General features: G+C 55.7%; 1 protein-coding gene across 1 annotated transcript; it reads right to left on the bottom strand.

Moving 5' to 3' along the window:
• Nucleotides 1-4,413: 4,413 nt before the first annotated feature.
• On the bottom strand, nt 4,414-10,925 carry LOC114201389 (keratin, type I cytoskeletal 13). Its single transcript, XM_028094057.2, has 9 exons — nt 10,443-10,925; nt 9,248-9,330; nt 8,899-9,055; nt 8,521-8,682; nt 8,307-8,432; nt 7,995-8,215; nt 7,297-7,322; nt 6,884-6,946; nt 4,414-4,541 (listed from the first exon to the last, which is right to left on the bottom strand). The coding sequence occupies exons 1-9, from the start codon at nt 10,923-10,925 to the stop codon at nt 4,414-4,416; spliced, it is 1,449 nt and encodes a 482-aa protein (XP_027949858.2).
• Nucleotides 10,926-11,680: the final 755 nt, after the last annotated feature.

The following is an 11,680-nucleotide window of genomic DNA, read 5'->3' as shown; positions in this document are numbered from 1 at the left end:
AAATGGGGAGACCCACACTGATCTTCATATCTTCCCCCCACACAACTACTTTTTCCATTTATTCAAGCAACGAAGTGCGTGGAATTCCTGGCCCCTCCCCGAAAAGTGTGGTTACTATATACTCTGTGTCTAATAACCACATCAAAAGCTCGTGCCGAATCTGCCTCCAGCTGTTGGGTTCTAGTGCAGACATGCAGTAACAGGTACACAAAGTTGAAGGCAGCATTATGGGAGGGGGAAAAAAAAAAAACTTCAATTAAGACATTTTGAGCCACCAATTTGATTTGTCCAAAGAATCAGAGAAAGGTCTCGCTTCTTTAGTCTTGATGATAGGAGACTCAGAGCTGTACCCAGACCTCCTAAGGATATCTTTGCCAGATTTAGCAAATAAAAGTGCATAAAAATATTGGGACATACTTGTACTAAAAATTTTTCATCTTCTATCTGCAATTCCAAATTAACTGGGCAGGGCTGCCATTTTTGCCCTCACAGGCAACAGCGAGCAGGACTCAGATGTACCCTGCTGGGTTGTGCTCTCTCTCGTCCTGGCCACCTCAGGGACATTCCACCCTCAGAGCAGCTGCCTTGAGCAAGGTGACTCAGATCTTCTTAGGCAAGATTTGGCAAGTCCCTCCCTGCTCATTTCCACTCCCCCCGGACTGAGTCCCAAACCTCCACCTACCCTCTGCTGCTGCCTGCCCTCACCAGGCTCAGGATAGTCTGGACACACCCTAAGTGGCGAAGGGGGTCTTTCCCCACTCCCTGACTGCCCCTCTAAAGGGCCCAGAGCCCATGCTCAGAGGCCTGGGGAGAGCTGATGAGCGGTGGCTCCTCCAGAGACTCAAGGGCTCACCAGGGCTCCTGGGGATGTGGCTTCCCAGCCTGCTGCTCTTTGCATGGCCCTGACCTCACCCAGATTAGGCCTTGAAATTCCCACTTCACCAGCCCTAGAATGCTTCCAGAACTCTCATTTCCCCCACCAAGATACAAAGGTACTTTCTCTCCCCCTGGGGTATAATGTTGGCAATTGCCCGGGGCGTCAGGATTCTGCTCCAAATGGCTGTGGCCTTGGAGGAGGCCCAGAGAGCCACCCTGACCCCCATCTTCAGCCATACCTCTCCAGTTCTCTCTCACCAGGCTCTGCCTCTTGCATCCCAGGCCCACTTGCCTCACCTGGAGCCAGCTTTTCCTGCACAGCTGCGTCCGCTGACAGCTCCCATCTGGAAGAGTCCAGGGCCTCCTGCTCAGATCCACTCAGCCCCTAACTGCCCCCCACCCAGCTTTTATGGAAAATTCCAGAGCTGTCACTGCCCTCCCCGATGTGCCTAGGGAACCTGTGGTTTGTGGGAGACGCGCAGCCAAGCCCACTGAGAGAAAGAAGCGGTACCTCAGTCTCCCGTGTCCCCTTGGTTCAGGTACCACTTAAGTGAACTACAAAGCAAATTTCCCAAACACCCTCTTCAATTGGATTCCATTGTCCGAATTTACAGGGCCTGGTGTGCACTTGGTCTCAGTATCTCCTCCTCACGACAACATGTCTGCAAACCAGACAGTGGGCTCCAGGATGTAATTAACTATGCTTTATACTGTGGATTCCACTTTCAAACTAGTCTGAGATCCTTGGATGAAAGAAGCCACAGAGTCATTATGGCTGTTCATAAAAATGGGCCTGAAGAGTGAATACCAGCTCTTTGCCAACTGCCCCCTATTCGCACCCCCAGCAGGTGCCTGTACGGGTCTCAGCACCCACCCACCAACCTGATCCCTCCCAACCTCTGTGGGAGGATGGAGTCTGATGCGTGCTCAGCTCTTGCAGAACCTCCCAGAGGAACTGCTCAAAGGGATGCCACCCACATACCCTGCTCCACTCCAGCCACTAACAGCCCCAGGAACACCATCCAATAGGAGCCAGGTCCCCAGGCAGCCCTGAGATGTGCTGACCCAGGCAGAGAAACAAGAAGGGCCCCAGTGGTGACATGGGGAAGATGGAACTGTGCATATTCACACGTCCTTGACCACAGCCTTCCTGTGACACCCCTTCCTTCTCTTCCCTCAAGCTTCCCTTGGGAGGGACCATGAGATCCCCCTTCCCAGAAAGCCCCAGGCACACTTCGTCTCACACTCTGCGTCTTTTGTGGACCCTCAAAGGTTGCCACCCAAAGCGGAGAGACAGAGGCCTCCAAGGGGTCTCGGGGCTATAGTTCTAGCCTGAGCTATGCCCTGTTCACCAGAGTGCCCACCTGCCCAACACGAGGCTGGGGACTGGCCAGGGCCATGTGTCAAGACCAAGCCCAGATAGGATCAGGTCTGGGACTCTGTTCCTCCTCCGTGGGTCCCAGCAGGTGGCGGAAGACGAGCTGATCTGCTTCCTGGGGTGAGCCTGCCCCCTGGAGGGCCCAGGCAGGACATGCAACCCCATCAGGGAGGGGAAAAAGTTCATTGCCGCATCCAGGGGGTGGAGCCTGAGGGAGAGGGAGGCGCCTTTTGCTGCCGGTGAGGAGCAAGGTGGCCCAGGGAGCCTGGAACCACAGAGGCAACACAGCAATTAGCCACCCTTGTGCAGCACCTACCGTGTGGCGGTGCTTGCCTCCGGAGCCTGAGCAGCTCTGAGGCACTGGGACGCCACAGGAACATTCCAAGGTTGACGCCTTTGTCCCCTGAGCATCGGGACTTAGAAGAGAGCCTCATTTCTTTCCCTAGATTCCCAGGGCTGACTGCTTGACTTTGAAAGAAGGCCAACCACAGTCTTGGAAAGCACACTGGCACACGGATCCCCGCTCTCACGATAGGCCACTTCACCAGTCTGGTCCTCAGTCTTCAGATGTGTAAAATGGGCACAATGGTGCCAACTCATGGGCTTGTTAGAAAGATGAAATAAAGAATGAAAAGGAGTTCTGTAAAGAGTCAAGTGCTAGACATATTGTTCCTCTCCCCTTTATTTTTACCCCCTCTGTGTGGCATCTCTTGTCTTCACATGTGCTCAGTGGCAATCATGACAGAGAGCCTAGCCAGACGCTCATAGCCGCAGTACTGGGAAGCAGGGGTGTGAGCCCGGGGTGGGTGGGGGCACCTAGCGAACCAGGGAGGGAAATATGGACCCAGCAGCCCCGATAAAGCTATCCCCCCTCCAGTGGCCACCCCCTGCAGATGACAGGGGAGAAAATTGAGTCCCGGGTGGAAAGTCCCACCCCTCAGATGACACTGCTAAGGGGACCGCCTCCTCCCAGTTCGGGAAGGCTCCTGGGTTGGTTTGTACAGCCCCTCCTGGGCTTCCCTGGGACACCCAATAGGGCCACAGAAGCCCTCGGGTGGAGCCCAGCTTTCTCAGTGTCCTTCCTGGGGTCTGGGTGAAAGGGTCCCAGACCAGAGCCCTCACTGGGCCCAGGGTCCAGCTCATTTCACTGCTCCACATGGACCACTAACCTCAAACCCCACTAGGCTCTTCAACACAAGCTCAGAAAAGGAGGGGGCTGCCCCCTAAAGAGCCTTGGCCTGGGTCTCTGGGAGAGGGGCTGCTCCTGGCCCAGTAAGCCTGGGATATGGACCCTGGAAGCCTTGGACCAGCCACAGGGCTCAGCTCTGAGGAGATCCTCTGGCCCGGGTCCCTCCCTCAGCCTGGGGGACACCCTTTCTCCGGGTGATCTCAGTGCAGTGTGCCTCCTTACTTCTTCCATCGCCATGGCTCACCTTTATCCACTCTCTCGTCCTCCATCCAGCAGGTTTATTGAGCTCCTAGAACATTCTGGGTGTGAGGATGAGGGCTACAAGGAACTGCCCTGCAAGGACTCACGGTTCAGGAGGAGAGTCGGAAAGCTCTCTTACTGAGCGCTGGCTCTGTGCCGAGGACTGCTTTACTAAGCCTCCCAGGGAGGCAGGGCTGGGCAGGTGAGGAAAGTGAGCCCATGAGCTAAGTCTCTTGGCCAAGGTTAGGAATAGAGCATGTGGCAGAGCCGGGCACAAAGATGTTGCTCCAGAGCGTGTGGCCCTCACGCCCTGCTCTCCAATAATTGCTGCGATGGTCATCAACACATGGGGACAGATGGAGACGCTGGAGGCTTTGGGGACAGATTGGGAATGCTGGGAGTGGTGGGGGGAGACCCAGACAGGGTGAGGCATGAGCTGAGCTTTGAAGGTTGCAATCACTTATTGTTGGGGTGTCTCTTCCCTCTGCCCCGTCTGTCTGTCAGTCCGTGAGCTCCTTGAAGACAGACCCCGCACAGTGCCTGTCGCACAGCGGGCACTCAACAAACAGCTGCTGACGAAATCGAACCACAGACAGGTTACAAAGCTTTCGGGAGAAGAGCCCAGGTCCTGTTTCCCTTTGATGCCTCAGCTCGAGCACAGTTCTGAGCTCGGGAGCTAGAACCCAGCCCCGCCTGTTCTGCCGTGGGGTGCAATCTGGAACCATCTGGCTTAGTCAGCCAGGTGGGCCATGTCTGAGTGACCCTGTGGGGCTAAGCCAGCCAGCTGAGCCCACAGCAAGCTTGCAATGGAGGAGGAGAAGGAGGACAGGGAATGAGGGGAATAAACTGTGCAGGGGCCTGGGGGCGGAGAGGGGGAAAATGAGGAGGAGGCAGAAAAGGGAGAAGCTGGCAGGGGCGGCAGAGCCCACCTATGCTCTGGCCTAAACCCCGTGACAGAAACTACATAGCATGGGCCAGGCACTGCCCCGTTCATTCAGCCATCTCTGCCTCTGGTACTCGGGGCTGAGCCCAGGGGCAGGCTGGCCGGGAGACAGACAGACAGCCCCGCCCTCCAAGCACATGGTCAATGCTGTGCGGCTTGGACCTGCACACACCTGAACACACCCACAGTACCCGGGGGCCACAGAAGGGGGGTGTTCATCTCAGTCTGAATGTTGAATAAAAACCTGGTAGTCTCCAATAACACAAAGATGGGGGTTCAGAGAGAGAGGAGGAAGGTCAGACTGAGGTCACTCACTGAACAAAGGCCGGAGGCTCCCGGCCACATGGCTGGGTCACGGAGAGCAGTTTGCAGTGGCAAGACTGCAGGGGGGGAGAGGAGCTGATTATAGAATTCAGGGCTGGAGAGAGGCAGGAAGAGTCCCAGGGTGCTCTCTGCCAGGGAGGAGTCGGTGTTTTCCTCAGTGGCCGGGGGTAGCTTTGAAAGCATCGCTAGGCCAGGAGGAAGACTTTCCATTCCCAGCAATCGTCCCCATTGGAGTGTGGAGCAAGGATGCAGGGGAAGCTCAAACTGGAGGCAGGAAGGCCAGGGAGGCTGTAAGGACATTATAGCGAACAGCATCCACGGGATGGACTTGGAAGGGGAGTAGGGAGTGAGGAGGCCAAGGTGACTCCTGGGCTCCTGGCTTGGGTTTCCAGGTCCTCTGGAATGGGGGACCAGGAAGGCACAGATCTGGGAGAATGAGGGGCGCTCCTTCCGACAAGTAGATTTGAGGAGGCAATGGCCAGTGCAACTGGGCATGAGAGTCTGGTGTGGAGGAGAGGGGCCTCCCTGGAGTGTCATCAGAAAGTACTGGCAATTGCGACCAAGGACATGTCCCAGATGGGCCAAGGGGGGAGTGAAAAGGAGAAAGAGAAGTGTGCCTGTGCCAGAATCCAGAGGACCAGACTCCATGTAAGGAGTGAGCCAAGCAAGAGGAGGTTGTAAGTCTGAGCTGGGACACAGAGAGAGGCAGGGGGCACAGGAGTGCAGAGGGGAATTGGGGAGGAAGCTCAGCTCAAATTGAGCGGGTTGGAATGGCAGGATCTTAGGGTAGGCCAGGGGCTAGGGGCAACTGAAGGTCTGGATGTCCATCATCTTAAAAGGAAAGGCTCTGGGCGTGCCTGGGTGGCTCAGTCGGTTACGCATCTGCCTTCAGCTCAGGTCATGATCTCAGGGTCCCGGGATTGAGCCCTGCATGAGGCTCCCTGCTCAAGTGGGGAGCCTGCTTCTCCCTCTGCCCTTCCCTCTACTCATGTATGTGCTCTCTCTCGCAGATAAATAAATAATCTTTTAAAAAGGGGGTCTCTGGGGCGCCCGGGTGGCTCAGTCATTAAGCGTCTGCCTTCGGCTCAGGTCATGATCCCAGGGTCCCGGGATTGGGCCCCACGTCAGGCTCCTCGCTCAGCGGGAAGCCTGCTTCTCCCTCTCCCGTTCCCCCTGCTTGTGTTCCCTCTCTCGCTGTGTCTCTCTCTGTCAAATAAGTAAATAAAAAATCTTTTTAAAAAAGGTGGGGGCTCTGCAGAAAGGGAGGCAGCAGGTTGGGCCTGGGGTAATTGTCCTGGGTCTCCTCCTTAAATCAGCCCTGCACTGGCCCCTCAAAGCCTGCCCCAGAGTCCTCTGTACCTCTTTCCATCACCTGACGCTACTAGAACCCTGTTGCTGCCATACATCCTACAGGGTGTTGAACTGGCTCATGTGTCCCCCCATGTCTCCAGTTTGCTCCATTTGTCCATGTTTGCTGAGCACCCCCACCCATGAACCACCCGTTTCCCCCATGTCTGTGCCCTGATGGTTGACCCAGGTGCCTTGTGTCCTTCCCAGCTGGGAGCTCCCTGGGCCAGACCTTGTCAGGGGGAGCCACTTGACCCAATGGCACCCATTCCCCCACCGTCCCAAATCAGGGTCTTGGCAGGTGCTGCCCTCAGAAACCAGGCCAGAATCAAAAATACATTTGCAAAAAGGCAGGAAACTTTATTGAATTATCTTTTCTTGTTAGTAGAGAAGCTGAGAAGGCAGAGTAACCAGGTAAGGGAGAAGAGGAAGTGCACAAGGAGAGAAGCACGGAGTGCCCGCCCTCGGGAAAGCGTGGGGCAGGGGAGCATCATGAGGTCTCTCCCTCTCCTGCAGGGACCCATCAGCTCTCTCCTCTGGACGCTGAAGACAGAGGAAGAGGATGCTGAATGGATTTAAAGCCTACGGGTGTCTGAAGTGCTGCGACCCAAAGAGGAGGTGGTGGTGGTGACCGAGACGCCGGGGCTTCCTGAGAAATGGGCAGGGCAAGACACACTCAAGCTGGAGAAGACCGACCTCAGCAGGTCAGGGTCCCCGGGGAGGGCCCCACGCCCCATGCCCCCACAGCGCAGGTTGGAGATTAATTGATAAGGACTCAGGTTATTGTCCCCAAAGGCGGCTCCCTCTCCAAAGTATCCCAGTGGCTCAGTGGGACAGAGCCAGCTATTTTGCAAAGAAAACAGACAAGCAAATGACCACGTCCACCAGAGCCCCCTCCCTCCCTCCCTACACTGGGGAGTCCAGCACGGCCTCTCTCCCAGCCCCCCAGGGTGCTGAACAGGAGCCGGACTCGCCCCTCTCCTCAGGTTGTTTCCTTACCTCCCGAGGAGGGTAAGCCAGCCATCCTGGAAGAGAGAAGAGAGGTCACGTGAGCAGAAGGCCCCCGAGGACAGTTGCTCACCTGTCCGCGGAGGGAGCGACTCAGATCATCATTCAGAGCCCCCAAGTTGGGCTTTTTTACCAACTCTGCCCCCAGCCCAAGGGGCAGCAGCTGGTGCCTGCCAGGTCTGTCTGCTGTCTGTGAGGCCTCAGGAGGAGACAATACCGGTCCCAAATCCAGGACATTTGCCAGAAGTTTTGTCCTCCCTCTGGTCCATTTGGTACCTCTCCCCCACCACCTCTACTCCCCCTGAGCCCACAAGGGTGGCCTGGTCCCTGCAAATGGTCTGAAGGGAGTTAAATCACCACGTTTATAGCTTTGTTCAGCTGACCTGAACCCAAGGTAATAGTTTTTCCAACATGAGATGTTCTGTCCATGGCCCCTATTCCTGCCCGTCTAATCCAGAGGCCCAAACCAGAAAGCTTAAAGGGACAGACTCTGCAGCCTGCTTGAGGAAATGCCCCCACAATCTGATTCTAGAAAATAGGGAGCTCTGGTGCTGGATCTGCATCCAGTCTGTTTAAGCTCAGATGGTCCCCTTCCGTGTGGGCCATGAGGACCTGATCCTTAAGGCCCCACCTGCTCGGCTGTCCAAGGGTCCTGTGGTCACTTTCCCAAGAGACTCGAGAGGCCTTACCTGGCGTCCTGGCCCTCCAGCAGGCTGCGGTAGGTGGCGATCTCCTGCTCCAGCCGCGTCTTGATGTCCAGCAGCGTCTTGTACTCCTGGTTCTGGCACTCCATGTCACTACGGAGCTCACTCAGCTGGGCCTCCAGGCCACTGATGAGACCCTGGATCTGCTGCAGCTGCAGTGCGTAGCGGCACTCCGTATCCGCCACGGTGCTCTCCAGCCCAGCTTTCTGGTGGGGCAACAAAGAAGTGATGAGGGGAGCCAGGCCAGGCAGAGGCGTAGAGGTGGTGGGGCCGCCGGGCAGAGGGCAGTGGGTGTACCATGCTGAGCTGGGACTGCAGCTCGATCTCCAGGCCCTGGAGCGTATGCCTCAGCTCCGTGATCTCCGTCTTGCTGGTCTGGATCATGGCGGTGCTAGAGGACACCTCCTTGTTCAGCTCTGCACTCTGAAATTAGAGGAGGAAGAAGGTTATGGAGGAGCCCAGTGGAAGGCCCTGGCAGCCCCCGGCTCCACAGGGTAAGAAGGCCGGGCACCTTGCTGTGGAACCATTCCTCGGCATCCCGCCGGTTCTTCTCCGCCATGGCCTCGTACTGCTCCCTCATCTCGGCCAGCACACGGGTCAGGTCAATGCCGGGGGTGGCGTCCATCTCCACGTTGACCTGACCTACCACCTGGCTGCTGAACTCCTTCATCTCCTATAGGGATGGAAGAGGAAGATGTGTGATGCTCTTCATCCTCCCCCCCACCCCCCCTACCCCTACCCCTACCGCCCCCCACCCCCGCCTTGGCTCTGAGTGCTACCAGCATGTTCTGGGAAGCGCTTCCAGGTCCCACAGCAGAGGGCTGGGTCTGGTTGCTCCCCTTTCTCGCTGGAGGGGATTCAGCCCTGGCAGGCCCCTTCCGGCCCTCACCTCCTCGTGGTTCTTCTTCAGGTAGGCCAGCTCCTCGTTCAGGCTCTCGATCTGCATCTCCAGGTCGGTCTTGGACAGGGTCAGCTCGTCCAGCACCCGGCGCAGGCCATTGATGTCGGCCTCCACGCTCTGGCGCAGGGTCAGCTCGTTCTCATACCTAAAGGTTTTGTTTTTGTTTTTTTAATTGGAGAAGCAACACAGAAATATTAGATCCTCCCCTACTTCTGCACTGGACCCTGCTACTTCTCCAAGACCTTCACTCCTGCGATGCTCTGATTTCACTGTTCAGATGAGCACTGGTCTCAAATAAAAGACAGTTTGGAAAGGCCAGTGAGGACAATGAACTCACTTGAGCCTGAAGTCGTCCGCAGCCAGCCGGGCGTTGTCAATCTCCAGAATGACCCGGTTGTTGTCAATGGTGGCCGCCAGGATCTGCAAAACACAAAGGGTAACCACTGGAGGGTCCACGAGCTTGGGGGGGAGGAAGAGAAAACACAGGCTAGACTGCTGTCATCAGACATCAGGCTGCCTCCGCACTGTCCCTATGAGCAGATACGGCCCTGCTCTCCGGGCCTCGATGAAGTGAGGGGCAGAGCACGTCCTTCCTCTGGTTCTGTCTCTCTGGCATCCTACCTCTCTATGCCTGGTCGTGATGGGGAAGATCGAAATGTACATTTCAGGGGAATGACCCTGCCCAGGACATCTTAAGTTAGTCATGTCTTCACAGCCTCAGACTAGCGACCTCTCTAGGTCACCGTCGTGACAGCCTTCTCCTTAAGGTCAGAAGGGGGTCAGCCTGGGTCCACACAGCTCATAGTAACCTCACTGGAGCTGGCCTCCTGGCTGAGCAGAAGGAAGAGCCAATAAATATTCCCATCCATTTGAATTTCTCATCTAAACTCTCATATTCCAAAGCAGTTAAAAATCCACCCCACATAGCTGGGACCCAGCCCAGGCAGGTGGATTTCTGTTCCAATAAGCTGGGACCCCAGCATGACAGACAGGCCTTGATGAAGGAGTCTCAGCTCAGCTTAGCACGGCCTGAGCTTCCTCCCACACCTCATAGCCAGTTGAGAATAACAGTTTAAATGGGGCCCCTACAAAATCAACTAGTATTCCCAGACCAGTGTATGAACATGTATCCCTTTCTTGTCTGATTTTAATCATTCTTAGCAGCTTTTAAAACTGTCATGGTTTCCAAACAGCTCTATGGATTGGAATTATAGGGATCAAGTCATTAATAACATAACCATTTGAGAAGCAGTAAAAATGTTGACATGAGTAGTAAGAACAGTAAAAGTGGATAATGAGAAAGAACGTGTTTGGGGAGCAGTGGCATAAGAAAGCTTATCAGTAGTGTCATAAGAAAGCTTTGCTTGGTAATAAAAGACTAAACTCTCATATTCCAAAGCAGTTAAAAATCCACCCTCTGCAGGTGGGGTGAGGGTTCCACCACGCTGCATCTTCTGGTCCTTTGGTTCCCTGGCCTTTGCAGCTAGCTCTGCTCTGCACAGAAGAAAGCTCGCCAACACCTGAGGGCTCACCTTGTCCCGCAGCTCCTCAATGGTCTTGAAGTAGGGGCTGTAGTCCCGCTCGGGGCTGCTGGGGCTCTGCTTCTGGTGCCAGTCTCGGATCTTCACCTCCAGCTCAGTATTGGCCTCCTCCAGGGCGCGCACCTTGTCCAGGTAGGAGGCCAGGCGGTCGTTGAGGTTCTGCATGGTGAACTTCTCATTGCCGGAGAGGAGGCTGCCATCGCCACCACCATAGTCACCAAAGCTACCGCCGAAACCCCCACCAAGGCCACCTCCAAGGCCACCTCCAAAGCCACCTCCAAAGCTGCCCCCAAAACCACCACCAGCCCCTCCACCGAAGCCACAGCTCATGCCACCCCCATAGCCCCCAGCTGATCCCCCAGAGACAAAGCGGGTTGAACAAGCAGAGATACTGCGGCCTCCTCCCAGCTGGCAGGAGCCACCCCCAAAACCACCTCCATAGCTGGCAGAGGAGCTCTGCAGACGATAGCTCATGGTGAGAGCAAGATGAGGAGCAGGTGTGGACAGGAGCTGGGTTTGGCCTGGGCCAAAGACTGTGGCTCTTCCCCACAGTGGGTGCCTTTTATACTGCCCTCCACGAGGTCGGACAGTTGCCCCAATCTTCTCTCCTCCCCACCCCACCCTCCGACTGGTGCCAACTGCACTTCTGTTTCCCACAAGCCCAGTTACCTCTGCTCTCCAAGGTGGGTTGTGCCTTTTGGGGTTGCTTTTTTTTTTTTTTTAATCCTTAACAAAGAGGATGATTCAGAGGGCACAGTGTTCTGCCTGAGACTACCCCTTTGACAGCTGAATTCCATTTCGTCTCTGCACTTAGGGAGCTCACTCCACAAGCTCTCAGCTCCACCCAGTACTAGAATGGGGACGGAGCTGCAAGGTGGCCCTGTGCTTTACAAAGTCACCGTAGACCTCAGCTCCCTTCTTTCTATTTCTAAAACCTCGGACTGGAATGTTCTGCATCCTTGTTAGCATTTCCCCTACTCCAGTGATCCCAGCGACTCTGATGAGAAACTTCACTTGTTCCTGTAGAATCGACCACCTTGAAAGAGTTTAGGCTGGGGAGTGGGGGTGGGGAAGCTCCAAGACCATCAGATAAAGTCACGGTGGCAAGGGACCTTAGGGACCATCTAACACAGCTGGGGAAACTGAGGTACCGAATATGGAAGCAAACAACCCTGCGCATCATAATAGCTAACACACTCAGATCCCTCACCATAAGTATACTCCCTGTG

This window comes from Eumetopias jubatus, unplaced genomic scaffold (genome assembly GCF_037043125.1).
Source record: "Eumetopias jubatus isolate StellerSeaLion01/CBP00866 unplaced genomic scaffold, mEumJub1_p1.0 scaffold_10, whole genome shotgun sequence".
Taxonomy (NCBI): domain Eukaryota; kingdom Metazoa; phylum Chordata; class Mammalia; order Carnivora; family Otariidae; genus Eumetopias; species Eumetopias jubatus.
Note: the sequence above shows the minus strand (reverse complement) of the source record. Positions and strands in the feature narration are given on the sequence as shown.

What these genes read in the sequence shown, in the direction of transcription:
- LOC114201389 (XM_028094057.2), bottom strand. Translation starts at nt 10,925, where the DNA reads ATGAGCTATCGTCTGCAGAGCTCCTCTGCCAGCTATGGAGGTGGTTTT. An exon ending in TTGAGGAGCTGCGGGACAAG is followed by an intron (nt 9,331 to 10,442) that starts GTGAGCCCTCAG and finishes TGTGTTTTGCAG; the next exon opens with ATCCTGGCGGCCACCATTGA. An exon ending in TCGCAGCACTTCAGACACCC is followed by an intron (nt 4,542 to 6,883) that starts GTAGGCTTTAAA and finishes CTCCGCCCCCAG; the next exon opens with GCCCCTGCACAGTTTATTCC.